Here is a 14,431-nt window from a genome sequence, read left to right on the forward strand (position 1 = left end):
ATCCCCACCACAGACCTGCTGACCCACGAACTCTGTTGGTAGTACTCACGCATCTGTTCTAAGAAGGCTTCCAGGGGGCCCCATGCATGCTGACCTTTGGGAGGCCCTATTCCAACCAAACCAGGAAACTCAGGTTTTCCAAAGTTCCTTTCCCACTGCCCTGCCTTTGCATAGAATTCCTGGAATGCCTTTTCGTCATCTTGTTAAAATCCTGGTTAAACTTCAAGGCCTAGTTTGAGACACTATTTCCATAATGTCAATCTTGATCCTATCTTTTACAGCATTATCTGGTTTTCCTTCCTGGCACTAATCACTTATTAAATTGTACTGATCATCTGGTGTACCTGCTTTATTTTCCCTACTAATCTGGAAACAAAAATAATAGAACCTGACTCATCTTTCTACCTTGAGACACCTTGGGCTGTCACTCTTCATGCCTTGCACACAGTAGGTGCTCTAAAAATAGTTTGTGGCTTTTTGATTTTACAGAGAAGATTGAGGAAATTAAACCCTTGCCCGGGAGGCATATAAAAATCCTGTTAAATGAAAGAGGCTCGTGCCAACTATTGTTTTGACTTATTGATGCCAAACTAGACTTGAACGTTGATGTGTCTTCAGGGAAGAAGCCAAATATGCTAGTGTAAAAAATTCTAACCTCTGCTATTTACCTGGAGAAGTTGAATTAGCCCTGTCATTTCACCTGATGCCAAGAAAGCAGCTTCCATTATTGTGTCAGTAATAGACTTTTATCCTGCATGGAGGAACTTCTCTTAAATCTTTCTCATAGCACTGGTGTGCTTCTTTCCACTGATGTATTTACGTAATGTTTCATAAGAAGTGACAGTTCCTTTTCAGGTGCTTTGCCCAAAAGGTGGCATAAGCAAAGAATGAAATTCAAGGTGGTTGGCTTCAGGAGGGCCTAAAATTGGGAATGCGAGAGCTCCCACGTAACAAAAACTCAGATATTCTAAGACTCCTACATTTTACAAACCAAGTTGTTTCCTTCCTAATACAAAGCATGACAGTTACAATTTATTGTGTATTTACGATGGATTGTGTCTGTCGTGGTGATTGTGATGGAACCAGGGGGGAAAGAGTAAGAAATCTAAGCATCTTTGTGTTTTCTTCCTTTTCTTTTCTCTTCCTCCCCGCTTTCAGGCTCTGAAAGTGTTCCAGCTGAAATTTCAGATCGGACAGACTCGCTGCGGCTCCGGAGGCAGTGATTCCAAGCTGCTCGCGCACGCTGCTGCCAAGCTGCAGGATGGTGCACGTAGCCAGGCTGCTGCTGCTGCTCCTCACTTTCTTCCTCCGCACGGATGCTGAGAGTAAGCCATTCTCCCCTTCTCTAGGGGGCTGTGACCATAATGAGTGGTTTTGTTTGCAGTTGGCACTAGGCTCAGGGCTTCTGAATACATTTCCTTTGGAAGTAAATCCTGAGACACTGTGGGATCCTCCTTGGCTACCAGCCAGCCTTTGAAAGAGATTATTGACGTGACTTCCTCACCATTTCCTCTCCCTTTTAATGCCCCTTTTCTTGTGCATCTAACTGCTTCTCGTGTTTATTTATTTTTTTATACCTCTTATCAGCCTGGTAGCAAAGATATTATGAGACCAAGGATATAACTCAAACTGAGGTTAACCAGTTGGTGGTGCCAATAAGTAAACATTGTTCAGACCCACTCAAAATTTCTTTATTTTTGTGGATTGTTCCGTGTTTAGAAAAATGCACAATGTCACAATGAGCCTAATTAAACTTCCAAGCCCCTTGTAGCTGTCATAGCAGCTGTTCTAATGTACTGTTTCCGACAGCTGTCGTTGAGTACAGTATTCAAACAAATCAAGCAGAACTGACAACTTTGTGGCTGGATGAAGGATCTGGAAGTATGAGGAGAGTTCTGTGGACTAGAGACACCAAAGTTTGGATTACTGGACTCAATTTATGAAACTGCTATTGTGGTCCATTAGCTTGACAATTAATGAGAAGATCACATCTCCTTCCTAATTAGGAAATCATTAGGTCTACCTTGTTTACATGGATTTATTTTCCCATCTGTCCTGTGGCTTTTTGGAAGAGATAGTACTGGAGAAAGGCATGTTTCGGCCTTGTACTCCCTGACATGTGTGGTTCCTCGGTAGTGGTTTAGTTCATACATGAGTTGGCCATTCTCTTTGGGAATCGCCTAGTACGAGTAAAATGTGTAACATCTGCAGTCATTAACGTTTCTCTCCACTGACTATTTCAGTGAGATTAAATTTGACTCATGTTAAGGTTGTTTCCAAGACAAGGATCCTGTGTCATCTTGGCCTCTTTCTATTAATTGCATTTTGACAAGAATTCCCTCACGAGCCACCAATTGCTTCATGGAAATAGCTCTATTTTCTAAAGAGGTATTTTGAGAAGTGAAAGGAATAACATTAATAATAAGATACATATGTAACATGCATGTTTTAAGCACAGCATTCTCTGGTTAATAATGTATATAGTTTCCTAATTAGCACTTGGGAGTGTCAATTTAAGGTGAAGCCAAGGAATTTCGAGTCTAATGCCAGCAAATAATTAACTGGGAAAAGACCCAAATGTAAGATGTTCTTGTTATTTTAAAGCCATTTATGTCAAAGCTTATTTTAAAGGTGAAATCTATATTTAGTTTATTAAAGAGAAATTGAGACTATTGTTTTATTATTTTTGTTTGGCTAGAGTGCAAAAGGAATTTGTTTCGCCATTGTTAATTTTTGGCAAAAGCCCGTTTAGACCCTGGGAGCCCACTTTAATGTCAGATCACAGCTAGAGGTTTTCTTAAAGTTACTAGATATAATTATTGTATGTCCATGAAGTTATCTTTCCAGATAACTAAAGATGTTCTTCTGCTGAGCAGTGATGCCTTTGCTTAATTCTCTGGTGAAAAGTGGCAGACAGATGTGGAGTTTAGAAAGGAAGACTTTTAAAATTATGTTTGAAAAAACAATCTTTTCTGCAGATAACCGTCATCTTACTGGTTTTCTCCTCCGTCTTCCTGTCTTCCTTCTTCATCACACTTCTTATGCTGTGTTGTCTTACAAAAGAAATCACAAAGGCCCTTGTTAGCAATTTGTAGTGAAGATATTTATCACGCTATATGTTTTGTGATACCAGCTTTCAACCTTAAGATGTCACTTGAAAAAGAATCTACTCCCTCTCACCCTCCCCATTATAGCTAAAAAGAGGAAACAGGCTTCAACTTGGCCAAATCAATTTTGATTAGCTTTGTCCTTGTCTAATCAGCCTCCATGTAGTATACTTTCCTTTTCACAGATTCATTTGGCACTCTTGAATAGCATGTGTATTCTGAAAGTTATTGACGAAAGAGGAAAATTTAACCATATCTTTTAAGGTACATTTTAAAAGAAGAAGGAACATCCATTTGCAATCTATCGGAAGATATTTGTGGTTTGTGAAAGCCCATGGTAGAGTTGGAGATATCATTTTAGTCACTAAAAATGTTTAAAAACAATTGGTAAAATAGGATCCAGATGATAACTTACCAAATACTGTCATTACCTTTTCTTCAAACACTGAAATAAAAATAAAGTTATAAGTAACACTAAAGAAAAATTTGATTTATTCACTATCATATATAAAGATAATATTTTTCAGGCTTTTATTGCCTGGGTCGCTGATTTGTTTCCTTATGCCTTCATTAGCACATCTAGCCTTCTTTGTTTTCCCTTTTACCTAACTGTGTTTTGTATTGATCCAAAGGATCAAGAGTTATTAATAGTAGCTTGTCAGAGCCATTTTAGAACTCTGAAATAATTTTTTCAAGTGTTTGTCCTCCTTTGAAAAAGAAGACTATATGGGGGTGGGAATGGAAAGAAGCCACTCTAGTTTGCCATGTTAATTTAATGTGTCCAACTCACTCTCTTTTGAAATGATTAACTCCAAAAAGCCTGAGAGTCAGGGTTATAATCTGCTGTATAGAATGTCATAGCAAAGTACTGGGTGTGATGTTGCATTAAGGAGGAGGGCTCTTATGTGCCATGGTTCAAACCTAGGTTGGAAAATTGTGATAATATCCCTCGGCAGAAAATTATAGTCTTTGCCATTGCCAGTTTAAAATGCCCTATATATCCACTATTATTTTAAAAAGCTAGACATGTGTTTGTATCTGATTTCTGTTCATTCCGGTGTCTTGAATGGCCCAGATGATTTTGGTTGTTGTTTCTTGAATGCATGTCTGGACAGTACAGCTGTGATCTCAGGGAAAGGCATATGCGTCTTCTGTTCGAGCAGCGTGAGTAAGCTCTTCTTCAGGGCTGGCCAACCAGTTTTGTGGTTTAGGTAGTGCTCCGGGAACCATTTGGCTGTAAGATGCATGCAAATTAAAGATTCATGTATATTATAGTAATGTAATGCTCAGGTGAATGTTTTTCTTCTGGATAAGTTTTCATAATAGCTTCTGTTAGTTGTATTTCATACATACATTTCATTTGCTATTTACCAGTCTTTAAAAAAGAAAAAGTAAATGCAGACCAAGAACCTACTGTTAGCATCTTCTTTGTCAGACCAGTTTCACTCTAACGAAATCACTTGTAGCATACAGTTACATTCTAGACCTGAGTTTACACTGTGGTCATTATAATTAAATCTGAATGTTTACCTGATCTCAGCAATAGAACTTTTTTTTAAATTGTAGAGACACACTCTTCATAATTTAATTCCTCAGATGGCTTAGTTCATCCATTTACTTGTTGCTTTTTGTCATTTTTCCACTTCAGATTGTAAATACTTCTTTATTCTCCTACCTTATTGTTAAAGAGCCTTGCTGTAGTCACTATATACTCACAATATTTCTTTCTTTCCGTTTTTTTTTTTTTTTGAGACAGAGTTTCGCTCTGTCGCCCAGGCAGAGTGCAGTGGCGCGATCTCGGCTCACTGCAAGCTCCGCTTCCCGGGTTCACGCCATTCTCCTGCCTCAGCCTCCCGGGTAGCTGGGACTACAGGCACCCGCCACCTCGCCCGGCTAGTTTTCTGTATATTTAGTAGAGACAGGGTTTCACCGTGATAGCCAGGATGGTCTCGATCTCCTGACCTCGTGATCCACCTGTCTTGGCCTCCCAAAGTGCTGGGATTACAGGCGTGAGCCACCACACCTGGCCTATACGCGCAATATTTCTGTCTTTTATGGAAGCAGTGAGTCCCTCCTCAACCCCCTTCGATATTATATCACTGTAGCCCATGGAGTTTCTTTATTTCTTTGACATTAGAGCATAGACTGACATCTGTGTTTTAGGATAATCATTTGCTACCTTAAGTATTTCCTGATGGGCAGCCTAGAGTAATGGTTAAGAATGTGAGCTCTGAAGCCATAGTCTGATTTTGAAGTTTGGCTGTGATTTGGTAAATCATGCTGTTAGCCTCAGTTTCCCATATCTTTGTCATTTTGATGAATCTTGCTCTTTGCTTCAGTTTTCCTATTTTTAAAATGTGGATGACGGTGATGGTCATGATATAATACTCCTGGGTTTTGCGAGGATTTGCTGAGTTAAAATAAAACTCATAGATCAGCAGATAACACAAGGTAGGTGTTTCGTGAATGTTAGCTGTTATTATGTCATTATTCAACAAGATTTAGCAAACATTTTTATTGAGCACGTGTGAAGCACTGTACTATTTTTTTTTTTTTAATTTGACCTAGAGATTATCAAAATTTGGGTGGTGGATAAGCCAGCTTTTCTTGTAACAAGTTAAAGTCTCCAGCTTGCTTCTCTTTAAAGTCCTGTATGTAGGAGTTGTTATAAACCCTTGCTTCCGGGCATTAAATTGAAGATCAAGAGGGGAAATACAAAGCGTATCTGCTTTAGTCTAAAGTGGTTAAAAAAAAGCTCCTTAGAATTACACATTTAAAATTAATTTGGCTTGGGTAGAATGGATAGTAGAAGGTGTTTCCTCTGTTTGTACGGTTGCCTCTTACATACATTTTATTGAGCAGCTCACAGGAAGGAACTATAGAAATTTACTGTAGGTAAACACAGTAATACAGTGCCTCTTCAGAAAGCTGAAGTTGGGGGGTGAGCTTGGTGAGAAAGAGAGTGAGTGGCCATTGATATGACCAGGAATTATCTTGCAGGAAAAAAACATATTTTTTAGTTTTTTTAAGACAGTCTCACTCTGTTGCCCAGGCTGGAGTGCAGTGGCATGATCTTTGCTCACTGCAACCTCCACCTCTGGGATTCCAGCAATCCTCTTGCCTCAGCCTCCCGAGTAGCTGGGATTACAGGCCCCTGCCACCATGCCTGGCTAATTTTTGTGTTTTTAATAAATACGGGGTTTCACCGTGTTGGCCAGGCTGGTCTCGAACTTCGAACCTCAAATCATCCACTCGCCTCAGCCTCCTAAAGTGCTGATATTACAGGTGTGAGCCGTGCCAGCCAAAAACATTTTTTTAAAGGAATAGGAAAATGATGGTGTTGAAAGCAGGGCAAATGATTGCATCTTGCAGAAATTGGCAAGATCTTCCCAAAAAAGTTAGAACGGAAAGGATAACTTTCTTATATTATTAAAATGCATACATTTCAGTAGGCAGAGTCAGTTTACACCAGAAACATATCTTATTAAAAAGATTGTGGATTTTGCCATGTGTGGTGGCTCACCACTGTGATTCCAGCACATTGGGAGGCTGAGGCAGGAGGATCATTTGAGGTCAGGAGTTCAAGATCAGCCTGGACAACATAGCAAGACCTCATCTGCACAAAAATTTTTAGAAAGTAAAATAAAAATGTCTTTTTGTTTTTGTTTTAGATCATGAGTATTATCTCAATAATTTAAGCATCCTTTAAAAGATAAATTGCTTGGGATGATGAAAATGTTATTATTATTATTTTTTTTTTGAGATGGAGTTTCGCTCTTGTTACCCAGGCTAGAGTGCAATGGTGCAATCTTAGCTCACCGCAACCTCCACCTCCTGGGTTCAAATGATTCTCCTGCATCAGCCTCCCTAGTAGCTGGGATTACAGGCATGTGCCACCACACCTGGCTAATTTTTGTGTGTTTTTAGTAGAGACAGGGTTTCTCCGTATTGGTCAGGCTGGTCTCGAACTCCTGACCTCAGGTGATCCACCGGCCTCGGCCTCCCAAAGTGCTGGGATTACAGGCATGAGCCACTGCGCCCAGCCCCCAAAATGTTCTTAAGTTAGATTGGAGTGATGGTACTGAGTATAAACATAATATACTAAATACCATTGAATTGTATACTTTAAATGGGAAAACTGTATGGTATTTGAATTATATCTCACTAAAGCTGTTAAAACAAGGAAAAAAAATAGCCAGTTGTGGTGGCACATACCTGTAGTCCTAGCTACTTGGGAGGTTGAAGAGGGAGGATTGCTTGAGCCCAGTTTAAGGCCGTAGTGACCTAGGATGACATCACTGCATGCAGCCCTGTGACAGAAAGAGACTCTGTCTGAAAACAAACAAACAAACAAAAACCTAAACCAAAACAAAAAGCAATTTCTGCTTATCCTAGTTCTTTGGTTACAGTCCCTTTAGTATATGCAGCCTGAAAGTAACCTGTATGTTTACATGATAAACGTGTAACCATGTTTATCAGCTTTCATTGTTTCTCTTTTCTCTAAATTAATAGAGGTGTGGCAAAATTACTCCCTCTTCCTTCCTCCCCTGACTTTAAAGTAGCTAAATTAGCAACATCCAGCTGTCTTAAGCTAGGAAAGTATTCCAGCTGTTTTACTGATCCTTTAGCCTCATTGTGGAGTTTCTGTGGCTTTTTGAATTAATTGCTCCCAGCAGAGCTGTAGCTGCCTAGTAAGATTAAGAATCTGTCACAAAATCAACACATGTGTACACTTCAAAGCATTTTTTATTGAGTGTAGTAGGACTTGCTTTTTTAAACAATTCCAAAGTATGACCTGTTTGTTATCTCTATTTGGGAATAGGCCCTAAACTCTAAGGATGAAACACTTATCAAAAGTATTTGTGAACTAATTCTTATTATTTGTAATAGTCTGGTGGTATTTGATTCTACTGTTGTGTGATCTCCTGGTTTTTTTCCCTTAACATTCTTAACTTCTTTAATTTTCCTCTCATTCTGTTACTATGTACCTGATCTACTTCTTTTTCTTTTCTCTTTCTTTTTTGAGACAGGGTCTGGTTCTGCTGCCCAGGTTGGAGTGGTGCAGTGGCACAATCTCTGCTCACTGCAACCTCCACTTCCTGGGCTCAAGTCATCCTCTCACCTCAGCCTCCCTAGTAGCTGGGACTATAGGCATGCGCCACCATGCTTGGCTAATCGTTTTTTTTGAGATGGAGTCTCACTCTGTCACCGAGGCTGGGGTGCAGTGGCACCATGTTGGCTCACTGCAAACTCCATCTCCTGGGTTCAAGCAATTCTCCTGCCTTAGCCTCCCGAGCAGCTGGGATTACAGGTGCCCACCACCACATGTGGCTAGTTTATATATATACACACATATATATATATATATGTGTGTATATATATATATATATATATATATATATTTTTTTTTTTTTTTTAGTAGAGACCGAGTTTCTCCATGTTGGCCAGGCTGGTCTCGAACTCCTGACTTCAGGTGATCCACCTGCCTCAGCCTCCCAAAGTGCTGGAATTATAGGCGTGAGCCACCACGCCCGGCCTTTTTGGCTAATTTTTGTATATTTTTGTAGAGATGGTTTTACTGTCTTGCCCAGGCTGGTCTCGAACTCCCGAGCTCAAGTGATGTGCCAGCCTCGGCTTCCCAAAGTGCTGGGATTATAGTCGTGAGCCACCACACCCAGCTGTACCTGACCCATTTCAAGTAACCTTGACTTGGTTGGGAGCCCCATCCCCTCCTGCCTACGTAGATATGTTTCTTGTTAATTCAGAAACTCCAAGGCAGGCTCTGTCTTGAAGTGAAGAATTAAAGAGAAAGGTCCTGTGATTGGATGGAGATGCCAATTTAGAACCAATTCTTTAAGGTAAAATTTAATATTTTCTTTTTTCTTCAGTTTGCTTTAGCTTCACTTATTTCTTCACTAAACTGGGATGTGTGTGTGTGTGTGTGTGTGTGTGTGTGTGTGTCTGTGTGAAAAGCCCTGTGTGAAGTGGTAGAGGAATATAAAAATTTTAAACAGTGTGGGCCTACACCAGCCTGTAATCTAGCTTCAGAATTCATAGCTAGTGTTTAGGATGCTCTCAAGCAATCTTCTCAGACTTTGTCTCCAGGCAGGAAGTAATGCATAAAGAATGTGGACCTTGGAGCAGAGTGCTTGTGTTCAAGTCCTGCCTCTGCTATGTAATTACTCCGACCACGGGCAGGGCACAAATCTCTATGTGTCTCTCATCTGTAGAATGAAGATAAATATAGCACACACTTGATATAGTTATCACAAGGACTAAGGAAATAACTGTTTGTAAAGCATTTTGAATAATAGGATTAAACATTCACTAAATATTATTAGTTGCTATTATGCCTTTTTTTCTCATTTGTGTCATTTCCAAATTAGAAGCATCTTTGTTTAGATCTCTGTTGGCATATATTATCCCATTAACTTCACAATTTGAGCAGAATCTTTTTAAAATGTAAATATGTATATTTATATACATTTATGATTTCAAGGGACGTTGACTGATTGGCTCATTCATGTCTTTCATAGTCCCATTAATAAATGTTTATTGGACACATTTCCTGTGCCAAGCATTGAGTTAACTACTGAGGATAAAATGTGGATTGAAAGCGGTATGATCCCTGCCCCTAAAACGCTTAAACTCTAGTGGCATAGCCAAATATTTAACATTAATTTTTAAAATTTACATTTTTTAACAGTAACAAGTATTTAAGGTAAGAAAATAAGCAGCCAAGTGGCTCATCTGTTCTGAAAAGTAATCCACAGCTTTCCTGAGGGAGTGATTTATTTTTCTATTTTGAAATAATTTTACACTTAAAAGACATTACAACAATCATACAGGAATTTTCCATGTAGCTTTCATTCAGTTTTCCTAATATTAATACATTACATAATCACAGTACATTATCAAAACCAGGAAATTAACATTTGCACAGTACTGTCGACTAAACCACATGTGTTATTTGGATTTTACCAGTTTTTACATGGACTTATTTTTAGCTATTATTATTATTTATTTTGGAGACAGGGTCTCACTCTGTTATCCAGGCTGGAGTGCAGTGATGCGATCTCGGCTCACTTCAGCCTCTGCCTCCTGGGCTCGGGTGATCCTCTCACTTCAGCGTCACTAGTAGCTGGGATTACTGGCACGTGCCATCACGTCCGGCTAATTTTTGTGTTTTTTTTTGGAGATGGGGTTTCCTCATGTTGCCCAGGCTGGTCTCAGAATCCTGGGCTCAAGCTCTCCACCCACCTTGGCCTCCCAAAGTGCTGGGATTACAGACATGATACAAATAAATGCACCTGGCTAAGTGGTGGAGACTGGCTAAGACAAGGCTTCATAAACCTTGTTCAAAATCTTGGTTTTTATTCTATGAACTGCAGGAATCACTGACTTATTTTTAAGCTGCTGTAGGAAGACATTTACATTTTTAAAAGAGCAATGAGGCAGCATGGTGGAAAAATTCTTTGGAGGGAGGCCAGCCAGAGTGGCCTTGAGATCTGTTAAGAGGCTAGTTGGAAGTTATGGAGTAGAGGTGGTACAAGGGACCAGGGGGATAGAGGTTTAAGGAGGCTAGACTGCTTGACACTTAAACATTTTTTAAAATTGACCTTTGTGAAGAAGCATTATTCTAAAACTTGAACCACCAACAGATTGTTAAAATTTAGAGTGAAGGAGAAAAGCATGTTAAGAAGGGCCCTAAAGTGTATTCAGTACCTTATAAGTAATCCTTTGTTTTTAACATGGCATTTTAAAAATTCCCCCCAGATTTATCTTTACCCAGTCTTGTAATTTCACTTTTTAATCATGAAGTTCAGATAGTTTTATTTAAACTTATCTTTTTGTTAATATCTGTTAAAAATGTGGAATCCAGAATCAGTTTAAGACATTGAAGTTCAGTGCCTTACTACAAAAGACATTACAATTTAGCTTTGTTCTCTCACAAAAGTTTTAAATTCACTGTACAATTTGCAATAGGTTTGCAAAAGTCAACGTGGTACTGTGGCAGTTATTTACAATAACTACAGTTATTAAATGTGGCTTTAAGATACGCTAAGTACTTAAATAATCAGTTTAAAAAAAGGACCCAATCTATTCCTTTTAAGCTAAAAGTACAGAAAGTATAACAAATCTACTAAACCAAGTATGTTTTCTTAGTTTTTTTTGTGTTAAGATAAATATATAGAGAAACAAGTACTTAAACCTTTTTAAGATGCTTATAAAGGAGTGAGAGAAAAATAAAATGCCATTGTCACTAAAAAAAGTCATTTAAACCTTTAATCTACTGTGATTTTAGGTTGATAGAAACTCCTCTATATTTATACTTATCTTTTAAAACAAATTTCAATAACATTTCATTTAAAAGTAATAATACTTTTCATTTAGCACATGACTACAGTGTGCCTCCAATAAGCCAGATCCAGATTCCTGTTACCACAGACTTTATATTCTAGTTGGGATGTTGTGGAGAAAGGAGCAGTGCAGCAAGACATGGCTATGGGCAACAAGTCACTGAACGGTGTGACTTTGGAGAGTGATAAATGCTGCAAAGATCGTAAAACAGCATGATGTAATATGAGAGTAAGAGAGGATATGAAGGGAGAGGACAGGTCTTGCTTTCATTTGTCATATGTCAAGGAAGGTGTTACTGAGTGAGATACAACACTTGAGCTGAAGAATGGGAAGGGTCCAGCTATGAAAAAATGGAGTTCAGAGCATCCAGGCAGACGGGGGGAATGAGTGTAAAGACCTTAGTGCAAGGAGGAGCCTAGTGTGTTCAAAGGACAAAATAAGGTCCAGGAGACACATCATGGGGCCCTGGAGGTCTTACAAAGAGTTTGGATTGCTGGGCTAGGTATAGGAGAGTATGTAGGGAAACAGATATATTATTGGGACATGTATTTATTAAACTTGAATTGGGTACTACTGTTCTCTACTAGGACAAAATGTGTATATATTTTTCCACAAATAGTGCATTGAAGGTTTGGTACAACCTCCTGATCAAGTTGTAAACTCACTGTCTAAACAGCTTAACTGAAATTTTCTTTGCACCAGCCGATATATACTTGGAACACCAAAGACTTTGGTAAATAAAAGCACGAATGTCTGCTTTTAGCTCGTTATCTCTGGCCAGTTTTATTTTTCTTTTAAAGCAGATGATAGTTTTACATTGGAAACATGTAATTAAGTCTACACTTTCCTTCATCAGTATCCATAGCTGCAGATAGTGAAGGAGGGTACATTTGTAAAGTAAGGCTGTTACTGGAGGGTGATGGTCAACAGAGAATTGCAGGGAAGAAAGGAACTTCAATAGGGCTTTTCCCTATATGCTTCCATTTTGTCAAAATTACAGCAATAAGATTTCTAAGTGATTTGTAGGTTGGAGTCGCTATATAGATTAAAGCTTTTTAATAAAATATTTCCTGGTAAACGTCTTCCATTTAAGAAAAAAAAAACCCTTTATTGTTTATATGATTTAACATATTTGGATTTATTTTAAGACCAATGGGAATGTAAGGTAATACATAAAATGATTATTAAACCATAACTTAAATGTTTTCTCTAAAATAGTACATTGTGTTAGTAACCAGATTTGCCTTAAATAATGGCTCCCTTGCCTACCAGGAGCAATTTTCTCAATTCTCCTGAGAGGAGAATTGAGAATAGGTAGGAGAATTCTGACCCTTTGGCAATGCTCATAGCTCTCACAGGTTCCTATGATGTTTAAATGAGATCCTGAATGTGAAGTCCTGTGAGGTTCAGTTTTCATTCCATTCTGTCTGTACACACACACACGCACGCGCGTGCACACACACGCGTGCACGCGCACACACACACACAGAGTAATACTTCATGTATGGAGAAATCAGCTATTTAACATTTTTGACCTATTGAGATGATTTTTCTTATCAAGGAATTCTACCCAGGAAGCAGCTTACAGTCCAGTTGTGACAACCCAGTGGTCTCTCAACATTGAGAACTGTCCCCTGGGGGCAGAATCACCCAGTTGAGAACCACTGATGTTGCTTGTGAAAGCTTTGGAACAGAAGGTTGGAGCAGAGTTTAGGAGAGATAGATACTGTCCTTCTAATTAATATGGGGTTTGGAAGGGAGAAATTTTGTTAGAAATATGATAGACCTTTCACAAGCTCTTGAAATCAGCTGTGCGAATTGGGAAAGAGACATCGTAGTTCTGTGTAATATCTGTAAAACCAGAAGCAGATTGCGTTATCACTTTATGTCTCAGTTTTTGTTGTCTGGAGTATTAGATGATAATTACAGGATTGCTGTAAAGACAAAAGCAGGTTAACCAGTGTAAGGTGTTTAGTACTATGCCTTGCACATAGTAAACGCTAAATATACATTAGCCATTATTATAAACTATTTTATGGTATATTAATTTTGTTAATATTTTATTTTTTATCAATAAAATTAATTTTATCTTACCACAGTGATTGTGATACCTTTCACTTGAATACTTGAATAATGATTTAAACACTTTATCTTTCTTTTTTTTTTTTTGAAACGGAGTCTCACTCAGTCGTCCAGACTGGAGTGCAGTGGTGCAATCTCGGCTCACTGCAACCTCTGACTCCCAGGTTCAAGTGATTCTTGTGCCTCAGCCTCTCAAGTAGCTAGGATTACAGGCGTGTGCCACCATGCCTGGCTAATTTTTGTATTGTTAGTAGGGACGGGGTTTTGCCGTGTTGGGCAGGCTAGTCTCGAACTCCTGACCTCAGGTGATCCCCCTGCCTCGGCTTCCCAAAGTGTTGGGATAACAGGCGTGAGCCACCATGCCCAGCCAGTTTAAACACTTTATCTTCTTAATCTCATTTGTTCCTGAATATTCTAAGAGTAGGCAACATAATTTTTATCCTCCTCACTTCTCAGATAAGAAAAAGAAAAAAATCCAAGGGTCAGAGTAGATGACCTGCCTAGAGCAAAAAGGTGAATAGGTGATGGGGAACAACCTAAAACACACACTCATGATTCCCTGTCCAGAGAAGAGGCAGAACAGCTGAAAAGAGCAGGCAAGAGAGCTCAAAATGCACAGCAGCCAGAGGGCCCAAGAGATGCCATTGGGCATCAGGCCCAAAGTTATCCAGGTTCATTGTAGTTACTACACCCCTCATTGATAGTCATCTTGAGGCCCTAGAGTCATGGAGGAAAGTTATGTCATAGTCACAACTTACACACTGTGTCAGAATTGAGAAGCACTGAATGGCTTTTAGAATGGCTTCTAATTTCAATTAAAAAAAAATACATCAATTTGGAAAATTTTGATTTCTGTGTGACTAGTGTTTCACTATAAAATG

At 39.0% G+C, this 14,431-nt stretch overlaps 1 protein-coding gene across 3 annotated transcripts in view; it reads left to right on the top strand.

Moving 5' to 3' along the window:
* Window positions 1-14,431, top strand: part of PTPRD (protein tyrosine phosphatase receptor type D) — a 1,191,315-nt gene that overhangs the window by 765,978 nt on the left and 410,906 nt on the right. For all 3 annotated transcript variants that reach the window (XM_063649531.1, XM_063649529.1, XM_063649530.1), the window contains one exon: window positions 1,159-1,325. In XM_063649531.1, the coding sequence (XP_063505601.1) occupies window positions 1,262-1,325 (64 nt within the window). In that variant the 5' untranslated portion in view covers window positions 1,159-1,261. The remainder of the gene's footprint in view (window positions 1-1,158; window positions 1,326-14,431) is intronic.

This window comes from Pongo pygmaeus, chromosome 13 (genome assembly GCF_028885625.2).
Source record: "Pongo pygmaeus isolate AG05252 chromosome 13, NHGRI_mPonPyg2-v2.0_pri, whole genome shotgun sequence".
Taxonomy (NCBI): Eukaryota; Metazoa; Chordata; class Mammalia; order Primates; family Hominidae; genus Pongo; species Pongo pygmaeus.